This window comes from Saccoglossus kowalevskii, chromosome 4, assembly GCF_978046115.1.
Source record: "Saccoglossus kowalevskii chromosome 4, keSacKowa6.1, whole genome shotgun sequence".
NCBI lineage: Eukaryota > Metazoa > Hemichordata > Enteropneusta > Harrimaniidae > Saccoglossus > Saccoglossus kowalevskii.
In genome coordinates this window covers 11,725,123-11,737,048 of record NC_140644.1, presented here as the reverse complement: position 1 = coordinate 11,737,048, position 11,926 = coordinate 11,725,123, and the positions used below count along the sequence as shown (strand labels likewise).

General features: G+C 34.2%; 1 protein-coding gene across 1 annotated transcript in view; it reads left to right on the top strand.

Moving 5' to 3' along the window:
• The first annotated feature begins 1,214 nt into the window (after positions 1-1,214).
• LOC102809176 (uncharacterized) overlaps positions 1,215-11,926 on the top strand; it is a 30,272-nt gene continuing 19,560 nt past the window's right edge. Inside the window, exons 1-12 of the mRNA XM_085497770.1 lie at positions 1,215-1,453; positions 1,852-2,096; positions 2,564-2,680; positions 3,509-3,661; positions 4,872-5,003; positions 5,733-5,898; positions 6,329-6,482; positions 8,666-8,782; positions 8,992-9,210; positions 9,604-9,800; positions 10,705-10,896; positions 11,685-11,828. Of these exons, the coding sequence (XP_085353896.1) occupies positions 1,853-2,096; positions 2,564-2,680; positions 3,509-3,661; positions 4,872-5,003; positions 5,733-5,898; positions 6,329-6,482; positions 8,666-8,782; positions 8,992-9,210; positions 9,604-9,800; positions 10,705-10,896; positions 11,685-11,828 (1,835 nt within the window). The 5' untranslated portion in view covers positions 1,215-1,453; position 1,852. The remainder of the gene's footprint in view (positions 1,454-1,851; positions 2,097-2,563; positions 2,681-3,508; positions 3,662-4,871; positions 5,004-5,732; positions 5,899-6,328; positions 6,483-8,665; positions 8,783-8,991; positions 9,211-9,603; positions 9,801-10,704; positions 10,897-11,684; positions 11,829-11,926) is intronic.

Sequence of the window (11,926 nt, the reverse complement as noted above, 5' to 3'; positions counted from 1 at the left end):
TAGGGGATTATATTATAGACATTCACATGTACCTGCTAAAAATATTTTTTTTTCACACAGGATTGGCCATTTCACATTGTTCGTTTCTTCTTTGAGTTCTATTTTTTCACTGTTGCTATATAAGATAATGATCTTTGAAACTAGGTCTTCGAATATTCATGTGCTTCATAGTTCTGGAGATATTTTTTTTGGAGTTATGTAATGTAGATGGGGGAGTGAGTCTGCTAGCGTATGCTACACTGTATATCACAGACCCTCAATACTGGAGGGGGTGTCATTATACAAATTATGTTTTTGCATATTTGTATACTATTCCACTGTCACGATTTCTTTCTTGAAATTATTTTCATTGGTGTCTTGTCTTAATACAGAATAATACAAGTGTCAACCGCAATACAACATACTCAGTATTACGTCAATGTTCGAATTGTGCGGACAAGTACTTTTTTTTTGCAAATACTGCTATTGGGTCCGTTGCCTAATATTGTCTGTGGGTAATAAACAAAGACTGACATCATTTAAATTTCTGCAGATTTTTAATGGGTGTCAGTTCTAGTGTAAATGTGTAGTTTCTTTTAGGTGAAAGTGGTTGATTATGTTAGTTGGATCAACAAGTGGGAGATACATGGCAATCAGTTTTTTTAGATTATTGATTAAAGCCATTAATCCAGCATATTGTGTGTGATTATGTTCATTTCAAATCCATATTACAATCAGAATTGTACAAATTTCTGTTAAACTAAATCCTAATTGCTATAATGTGACAAATTTTAACAGCAATGCATTTTTGAAAATTAGCACACATGATAAGATTACGTATCATATTTTAGCATCAGATTTGGTCTTTGATTGAGGCTTGTATTTTTTCTCATTTAACCATAGGACGCCATGTTAACTTGCATTGCATTATACTGTCAAATACTTTATTTTAGCTAGAATTAATTTTTGTTGAAAAAACTTTTTGTGAAAACAGCGAAAATAAATTCCAGTATTTGACAGTAGTGCATTTTAAAAAATCTGTCGCATTTAACCCTACAAATGCTATAATGCGCACATTACAATTTACATGTCACATTTTCGCATCTGACATCTATAGGGTATTTGACTTGTGAATGGGTAATTAATTTAATATTTAATACTTTGTTTAGTGGATGGTGGAGGCATGTGAACATAAAGCTCTACAAATCAACCACTGGCATGTTTAGGATCATAGTTCAAAGTTCATCATTGGTAGTTGATACAATTGTATTGCCTTGATGTGATAAACAGTCCTTGACATGCTGAGGTGATTGGACTGTATTCTCAGCGACTCATTGTTCGGTTAATGTTTAATTAAGCAGTGCTGTACCTTCGTGGCACATCATTGGAACATCCCTTCAGTACGTAGTATACATTGCTCTTTCTAATTATATTTGGACTGAGCAAATTTCTGCAATCATTAGGCAAGGAAAAAGTAAGTGCAAGTATTTTAAAGATTTGTTATCGACATTCAAAAAATGTTTTTGTCTTTGTATTAGTGCTGTACAATCTGTGTTAGATCAATGCATGCATCTCTCCCAAACTAGGTCATTTTCATTGAGATTATTAAAAGTTATATTTAGAACATTTTCGGAACTAGTTTATTCATCTAAACATAATTACCTGTAATTACCGATAGATATCATGAATGTTAAAGTTAGCAAGGACATTTTGGAATACTTTCATGAATTTTGTTTTCTACATATACCAGTTTATTGCATCGTTCGCTTGCATGGTACTAGTATAGTATCAAATAATTAATCTTCTGAATTTTTTGGGGGACAAATCTTTTGTGTATTTCCCAAGTCTGTATATATATATTTTGCTTCTTAGGATGGAGTATGAACAGTTGGGTCTTCTCCATGATATGTTCATACGGCAAGCCAGATTGACTCCTGATGCAGTTGCAGTCGTATCCGATGATGGCAGTCAACTGACGTTTGCTGAACTTGATTCTTTGACTGATTGCCTGGCAACCAATCTGCGTATTTGTGGTGTTGTAGCAGATTCTATTGTTGGCATTTATATGGAAAAGGGTATTGACTATACAGTGTCATACATTGCTATATTGAAAGCTGGTAGGTATTATGTTTTGTTGTGTAAGTACATTCTGACCAATAATGTTAATCTACTTACTTGTATATCAATCCATAAGATTTGTTGAACGCCATAATTAATTTTTTTATTTTTATATTATTTCGTCGCTAATATTGAACAAAATAAACATAATTATTTTCCAGGATCATGATCATTATTTTTCAACTTAAAAAAAACAAAAAAAACAAATTCGTTTTCTAAAAGGTGTCTAAAGTTGATTTGTGTCCTTAAAATATTGACTGTCTTGTCATTGGCTTTGGTATTGTAGATTCCTGTTGAGCTAAAGTAAACTACAGTTACAGTCACTGCCAAGACATAACATGTGAGCAAACTGTATTTATAGATCATCTGAGTTTATGTGACCACATATTTTAGTTTTCATCTATTTATTAGATTAACCAAATTGTTTTACTCTAAGTAATTCGTTTATTTGAATGATTTATTTCAGGTGGAGCATATCTACCAATAGATGTATCTTATCCACCACCATTACTGGAATCTGTCTTAGAAGACTCCCAGCCTGCTGCTATCATAATAAATCATACAGCACCCACTCAACTCAAAGGTAAAATTATATCGTAATCTGAGAATTACCTTTACTGACTAATTTTTTAAACACATGTACTACAAAAATCAGGTCTAAGTTAAATGCAGTGAAAGTAAAATTAATTTAAAAACAATTTAATTACCCGGTACATGATTTGCCATGAAAATACCAAAATGCAAATTTGGCAGGAAAAAAAATACATTATTAAAATAAACAAAAGTTAAATGCAATGCGAATTGGTTAGGGGCCTTCCTTCTACCCTCAAACCTCAAGTGAGCAGAATTCTACCTGGAGGAAGACTGAGAAGGCCATCAAGAATACCCCAGGGTCAGAGTCAAGACGTCAGAATGTAGCTGTCTTACCCTGAAATGGGAGGTTGGTGAAATCTTTGCCCAACCATGGAAATGGGATACGCGAGTGGGACCAAGGTGACCCCCCAATGAATTAAGTTTAAGGTATGAGTAGAAATAAAAAAAATTCAGAGCTGTGTACCTAATACTTTCTTATACTAGTAGTACTTGTATGCCACATTCAGATTCTATAAACCAATTTTTCTTCATATTGATGAAACGTTATTGACACCTATGATTCTATCTGTGTTCTGTTTCGATCTTTCCTCTACTTTTGATATGTGAAATTGTGTTATCGCTGACTTAAAACACCACATGATTCAACTACTCAAAATATAAAATTTTAATTTTTACTCCAAAAATAATTATTTAAAAAAAAGACAGAAAATGTATAGACATGTTATATCTGATTCGCAATCATAGTATTGTTATCATATATTTGTTTATCTATATTTTTTTGTTGTTGAATAAATTAATTTTAATTTACATTTGTCAGATGCAAAGAAAATAATTACCCTAGATGATGATTGGTCGACTCGCCTCAAAGCTGAAAATGACACGCATGGTGGATTCGATTCTCCACCCACAGTGCATCTGGATAATCTGGCATATGTCGTGTATTCATCGGGAACAACAGGCAAACCAAAAGGTAAAATATAAATGTATTTCTCAGTCAGCTAGTAACTCGGTAACTGCTACAGCTTCCTTTGATTATAATAACTATTTTTCACTCACTGCAAGATCCTGCGTCAAATCGAACGTGAAAACTGAACAAACAAAGGTTGTTTTCTTATCTAAGCATTGCTGAGGATTCAACAAATATGAAACTATTTTTGAGGTAATTCCATGCTTAAATAATGTGCTATACACACAAGATGATGCTTAATTTTAATAAGGTAAGAATATACAACACAATGCCATATTCCTTTCTGAAAGATAGGTGTTTTGACATTGAGCTATTAAAAAAGAAATTCAAAATCAAGTCGTTTGATTTTTACGAAAGACATTCGATCCATGTTTTTCACGCATTATGCAGAATCAAGTCATTAAATTTTTATGGCAAAAGTTTGATCCACGTCTTTCCCACATTATGTGAGACCTCGCGGTAAACAAATAATCACCTATTTGTTGTAGTTTGTTACTTTTTACAGACAAATAAACCTGGTTAATAAAATTTTGAAACCGTCTCGGAGAAGTGTGATTAAGATTGTACAGTTCAAGATATTATAAAGGATGATCAGCACAGTTTCACAAACATTTTGAGAATTTTTTTCATTTTGGTTTTACTGGAAGATTAATCTATTATGTTTGCAATAATAAAAAAACAAGAGTCACTGACCTTTTGAAAGAAATTGTATTTTAATTTAATTTATATTAAAGAGTTAACTTGTGAAGAAAAAGTAAAATATGACTTTCAAATTAAAAAAACATTGTAATTTTTTGAAACTCTGGTACCGATGGGGTTTGTTGAGAACAACATTTTAGACAATTAAAAATAATGTGTCATGTCAATTTTTTAAATGGTATTCAGGTTTTAATAATTTTTATTAATAACTTCCATTTTGAAGTGCTTGTGATGTAGCAACTGTAGATCATAATAAAGTATACACTTTCTAAAAACATTGAGAATTTCTTTTGTTTTTCAAAAATATAAATACTGAATACATAAGATGAGAAAATAAAAATGTGTTTGAGATAGAAAATTCAGTTTCACCAAATTGGCATTATGTCCATCCTTGTATAAGCCTATCATGTACATATCACAAAAATCAAACTGTATCGAACATCCTTAAATCAGAATACAAATTTGTATTGTTAATTAATTAATTAATTAATTAGTATTATGTGCATCATTACAGGTATAATGTGTCCCCATCGAGGCGCTGTGTACTCTTACCACTGGAGGCATACCAACTATCCATTTCAATCTGATGAAAGAGTTGCATGTAATGTTTTCTTTGTATGGGAAATGTTAAGATCCATATTGAAAGGTAAATGCAGAATGGTTACTTGTATTTTTTCAGTATGTACAAGCAATGGGACTTTTAACTTCTTCAAGTATTAGTCTCCATCACAGTACATATGTATAAACACTTTCCCCATTCACTGTCTGTTTAATAATCATCCGAGATGTTATGCTCTCTTGTATTAGTCCAGTCTGTGTACCGGTATCATTAAATGATATCCCATAATTGTATGCAGACATGTTCAAATTCTGAACATATAAAGTATGCATATATATGAAAAAATAATCACTAAATGTACCTGATTGTACATGTAACTACAGACTAAACTTACTTGAGTGTTTTACCTTCTGGCTTCATCTTAGTACCAAAGGTTGCAGGGTCCATAGCATTGGGAAAATCTTTGAAAAGTCTTTAAATTCCTTCATAGTTATTAATTCATTTTAGAAAGGCCTGTTTTCTCCAGGGAACTACCATATCCTCAGAACTTTGATAAGATTTAGTGATGGTGTTGGCCTGAATTAAGGGTCAAAATGTCTTGGGGGAAAAATGATAGAAAGTTTGGGAAAAGGTCTGGAAAAGTCTTGGAAATCATTTGGCCCTTGGTGCTATAGACCCTAGGATGGTACTGGTTGTTTATATATACCTGTAATAAAATAAAGTCTCATGAATAAATGTTGTTATTATATATTTGTTAACATTAGATTTGTTTCACCAAATGGAATTCAGGTTTATTAAATTTTATTTTCATATCAGGTATTCCGATGTATATCATACCAGATAATGTAATCTATGATCCGGCGTTGTTAGTGAGTTATTTAAAGCGACATCGTATCACCAGAATACTGTTTACACCATCTTTATTAGAAACTGTTATTAATACTGAGAATTTGGATGTAGCTGATGGTCTTAGCTACCTCAGGTATGTGCACAGTTACCCGACAAATAACTGCAATTGCTTTCACTAGTATTAGTTGTGTATATGCTTGGAATATGAATGGTATATGATTAAAATAAGTCAGATTTACAACAAATGCTATTTGGGTTTACGTGTGTTTCTATTTGAGATTAAGTTCCTTGTTTTTCTTCACAGTAAACCGATTTTCACAGTAACTCGGCTTTTGTCTTTTATACTCTCCCGTATCATTTTATTTTATGGAAAAAACAACAAAAATAAACAAGGGACTGTATTTAATGCATTTAATTAATTTCTCAAGAATGACCACTAAGTTGGTTGTGATATAGTTAGTATAAAGGTATAATATTAGTATGTATTTGACAACTATAATAAATTAAATAATTTTTAGAGAATCTTGATGAAACGAACAATTCTATTTTGTTTTGATTCACAGGGTGATTTGGTTCTGTGGTGAGGTAGTAACCACCGCGTTAAGAGACAGAGTTGGAAAGATATTACCCAAGGTAAAGTTGCTGAATCTGTATAGTATTTCTGAATGCCATGATGTTGCTGTTGCCAATCTCTCTAAGGAAGCCGCAGAAAATAAGGTAACTTAAAAACACATTTCAACTACTGTTATCTACGAACAAAACGCATTGTTGTGTTAAAGTACCATTATAGTTTCTATCACATAGCAGACATTCAAATGTCATAACAGTGTATTTAAGTGCCCTAAGAGGACCTGTAAGTGTATTTTGAACCATAAAAACGAACAAAATTATACAAATTATATAGTTGTTAACTTGTGATTGAAATGCTGTTTAAATGATTTATCCATCCACCTGTTTGTTCACACATTTTGTCTGGCCATTTTTCTGAGATTGAAAATATTAATCATTTGTATCAATATAATTCAGCATTTTGATAACAATGTTGTGGTAACAGTACTTGTCCAAACAGTTAAATGTCCAAACATGGTGACTAATTTGCGTATTAATGCCATCTAATGTGCACATATCTTGTTACAAAAGAAAGAACACTGTATGTCAGTGATTAGTTGTGGTAAAACAGCTATGCTTAATACAGCCTGTGGAAAACTGCATTTCAGTGTCTGCACTCATGTAAAACCACCATGCTAAAATGACCCAGGTAGAACACTGTATGTCAGTGGCCAAACTTAGTAAAACAGCCATGCTTAAAACAGCCCAGGTAGAACACTGCATGTAAGTGGCCAATCTTAGTAAAACAGCCATGCTTAAAATGGCCCAGGTAGAACACTGCATGTAAGTGGCCAATCTTAGTAAAACAGCCATGCTTAAAACAGCCCAGGTAGAACACTGCATGTAAGTGGCCAATCTTAGTAAAACAGCCATGCTTAAAATGGCCCAGGTAGAACACTGCATGTAAGTGGCCAATCTTAGTAAAACAGCCATGCTTAAAACAGCCCAGGTAGAACACTGCATGTAAGTGGCCAATCTTAGTAAAACAGCCATGCTTAAAACAGCCCAGGTAGAACACTGCATGTAAGTGGCCAATCTTAGTAAAACAGCCATGCTTAAAATGGCCCAGGTAGAACACTGCATGTAAGTGGCCAATCTTAGTAAAACAGCCATGCTTAAAACAGCCCAGGTAGAACACTGCATGTAAGTGGCCAATCTTAGTAAAACAGCCATGCTTAAAACGACCCGGGTAGAACACTGATGTAAGTGGCCAATCTTAGTAAAACAGCCATGCTTAAAACGGCCCAGGTAGAACACTGATGTAAGTGGCCAATCTTAGTAAAACAGCCATGCTTAAAACGACCCAGGTAGAACACTGCATGTAAGTGGCCAATCTTAGTAAAACAGCCATGCTTAAAACGGCCCAGGTAGAACACTGCATGTAAGTGGCCAATCTTAGTAAAACAACCATGCTTAAAACGACCCAGGTAGAACACTGCATGTAAGTGGCCAATCTTAGTAAAACAGCCATGCTTAAAACGGCCCAGGTAGAACACTGATGTAAGTGGCCAATCTTAGTAAAACAGCCATGCTTAAAACAGCCCTTGTAGAACACTGCATGTAAGTGGCCAATCTTAGTAAAACAGCCATGCTTAAAACGACCCAGGTAGAACACTGCATGTAAGTGGCCAATCTTAGTAAAACAGCCATGCTTAAAACGGCCCAGGTAGAACACTGCATGTAAGTGGCCAATCTTAGTAAAACAACCATGCTTAAAACGGCCCCGGTAGAACACTGCATGTAAATGGCCAATCTTAGTAAAACAGCCATGCTTAAAACGGCCCAGGTAGAACACTGCATGTAAGTGGCCAATCTTAGTAAAACAACCATGCTTAAAACGGCCCAGGTAGAACACTGTTACACTGCTTGTATGTGGCCAATCTTAGTAAAACAGCCATGCTTAAAACGGCCCAGGTAGAACACTGCATGTAAGTGGCCAATCTTAGTAAAACAGCCATGCTTAAAATGGCCCAGGTAGAACACTGCATGTAAGTGGCCAATCTTAGTAAAACAGCCATGCTTAAAACGGCCCGGGTAGAATAATTTTGCCCAATAACTGCAATAATTTCCAATACCGGTATTATACATTTTTTGTGTCGTGTTTAACTGCTTTTGAAATTTAATGACAGATGTATTTAAAAATTTTCATATATTGTGCTTTTAATTGTTACTCCCAGAAATACCAGGATGGATGACCTTTAGGGGTAATGCATAAGTAATGTTTAAGTACATTGGTGGGATTAATTGTAATGTAATTGTCAGAATTTGAGATTCTTTCTTTTATTTTTCAGAACAACTCTAATGGACAATCAAATAAGTTTTGTTCAGTAGGTACTCGACTACCCGATGTACATGTTATTATCATGGATGACAACTTACATCCATTACCAGTGGGAGCACCAGGAGAGGTAAGTTACAACCAGGTTGTTGTTATCGTGAATGTAGAAAATTGAAGAGGTAAATTTCTTAGACTAGTACCTTATTACCAAATCTGTCTGATTGTATAGTTTTTTTGATATGTCAGCCCACATAATCTTGTAAACTGAGTGAAATATGTTTTGATCATTACTTAATAAGATAATTGTTATTGAAAGTCAACTACATCCTTAATTTTCAGATTTATGTTGGTGGTCCTACATTAGCTAGAGGTTACCTGAATCGACCTCAGTTGAATGCAGAGAGATTTATTGATCGCCCGCCTGCTGTACCTGAATATATTGGTAAAAAACTGTACAAAACTGGTGATTGGGGTTATGTGCTGTCAGATGGAGGGCTGGAGATATGTGGTAGATGTGACTCTATGGTGAAAATAAGAGGATACAGTATTGAAACTCAGGTGAGTTAAAAAAAGCAATATGTCTATAATTATAAACATACCAGTACATAATTCTATCGATATGTATTTCACCTCAGTAAAGTTCTAACGTAACTGGAACTTCCTATGGTGAATACTAATGTGGTACTGGTACTAATTTTATTTGGAATATGTAAATGTCAAATAGAGTTGCCATAATTAAATTCAGAATTTCTGCAAATAAACTACCAATAGAGAAATTAAGAGCAACAGAGGACAGGTTATGCATGCTATGTGATGATCTAGCTGTTGGCAATGAGATGCATGCTCTCAGAATGCAAGAATCCAGAGATGCTTATTTTTGGGAATAATGAAGAATTTGAGAGTTTGTCAAAACAGATCATGTTTTAGAAACTATTCTATCACCACTTTTAGGCAGTAGAAGCAGCATTACTAGAACTTCCAATGGTGAATGCTAATGTGGTACTGGCACTAGGTGATGAGGGAACTGATAAATATCTTGTTGCTTATATCGTACCAGAAGGTGATGCTACTAGGAGAGAAATTCGAGCTGAATTAAAGAAACGATTGCCTCCCCATATGATTCCAGCATACTTAGTATTCTTGTCAAGGTATTACTAGCTATATGTAAAGCACCTGCAGTTGTCAGCCATGCTCTCTGTATTTTAACTTTTTTATCACCAGTTTTCATCATAAATTCTTCACAAATTCACAAAATAGTCTTGTTAATAGTCTGTTTTTTTCTTCAAAATATTGGGACAAAAACATCAAATTTTGTTGAGTAAAAACTGAAAATGGACTCAAATTTTGTCTGTTGCCTCCAAAATTGGGGTTCATTTCCAGAAATATTGAAGAATTTAAAAAAAAGTGCACTAAAAAAAATTTGGGCGAGAAAGCAGTGAAAAGGTTAAACATGTATTTTAAACACAGCTGATGCTTGTTGTGCTTTAAAGCTGTATTATATTCTAGACATATTTGAAAGTTTTATATTAGATCTCAATTAAGCCTTGTCCTTCATATTAATGTTATATTTTTAAAGAATTTCATTTTTGTGATACACAATGGGCTGGCCACAACTGAATCTGGTACACTTTTAACGTAAGTTGTTCAATTTGGAGAGGGAAGAGGTCATAAAATTCCATTTTGGATTGTGTTCAGCCAAATTACAATATTATTATACATGTGGACATTTTTTTATATTTTGAATGCACTACTTTGCATGGTGTACAAACTGCACATTGGACCGTGATTGCATTGGACACACCATTTTTCAGGGGTGGGGAAAAAAAAAAAAGTATTGGTTTCTCGTAATATTATCCTTTTTCCTATCACGAAACACATATCAAAAAGAAGAAAAAAAACTATGCAAAATACAGCCTAGAAGCATTGTAAAAAAGTTATTAATATAGCAGTTTGTACTTTAAATTAAAGAACTTTCGTTTTGATGGTGGTGGAGGCGTCCAGTTTTAGTGTTCAATGAATACCTCAAAAATGAATTCTATTCTATCATGACAGCATTCCCATCCTGGCAGCTTCTGGTAAACTTGATAAGAAATCACTGCCACCTATTGATCTGCATGGGGATCGGGGTGATGAGATTTGTACAGCCGCTAGTACAGAAACTGAGAAAATGCTAGCTTCTCTTTGGGCAGACATCCTCAGAGTAAGACAAGTTGATGTGCAAGAGAATTTCTTTGATCTTGGTGGGTAAGTGAACTAGGAAAGAAAGATTACCTCATGTCTATTGTATGTGGATAAAAATTCGATATGATTCATAATTTTTGAGAAAATTGGTCATAAATCACATGACAATGTTCATTGGTTTATATTATGTACAATCATGGAACTTTTGTCCCATTGCACAATAAAACAGCATTTTTTGACTCCTGTGTGCGAAGCACAAAAAGGGAGTCTTTGCAGTTAGTGTGTCTGTATGTGTGTGTGTGTGTGTGTGTGTATGTGTGTGTGTGTGTGTGTGTGTGTGTGTGTGTGTTAGGTAACTTCATCCTCTGAAATGTTTCACCATTTCTCTTGAGACCTGAATTTGAATGTGATTCAGTCTCTGCCATGTTGACAATTCAATTTCTGTTTTGATTTCTGAGGTTACCACAACAAGTACATGTACACTTATAACAAATATGTGGTTTCTCTCTACTGATCAGGTAAAATATCATTCATGGCAATTATTGTTGCAAGTAGAAAATGTAATAAATAGACAGCATGTTCTGTTTTTGTTCTGTCACTATAGAGATTTAACCCAAGATAATCATTTTGAGGTCTTTCAGGTCTCATGGGTGTCTGTTGTGAGGGAGCACCATTGAGTCGTTGCTAGTTGAGTAGCAAAAGGAAAATGGACAAGTGCCATGCATTTAGTTTTCAGCTTGTAGCTACAGTGATTATATAGAAAAGACAACAATTCCATAGATGAGCTGACTGACGTTAGTCTATCAGTCACTACTATTAATTACAATATTGTAAAATCCCTATACCGTTAGGCATTCACTGTTAGCTGCCAAATTGTTATCTCTGATCAAAGACAAAGTGAAAGTTGAAATCACAGTCCGAGACCTCTTTCAACACTCTACTGTGTCAGCTATGGCTAAGCTAATTGATGCCAAACTGAAGAAAACAGAAGACATGTAAGTTTCCCCATGATTCATTGCTCTATTTTACAGCCAGCAGCCTTATGTCCAACGGGGGATACAGTGGATTGAAATGACAGCCAATTGAATTATAT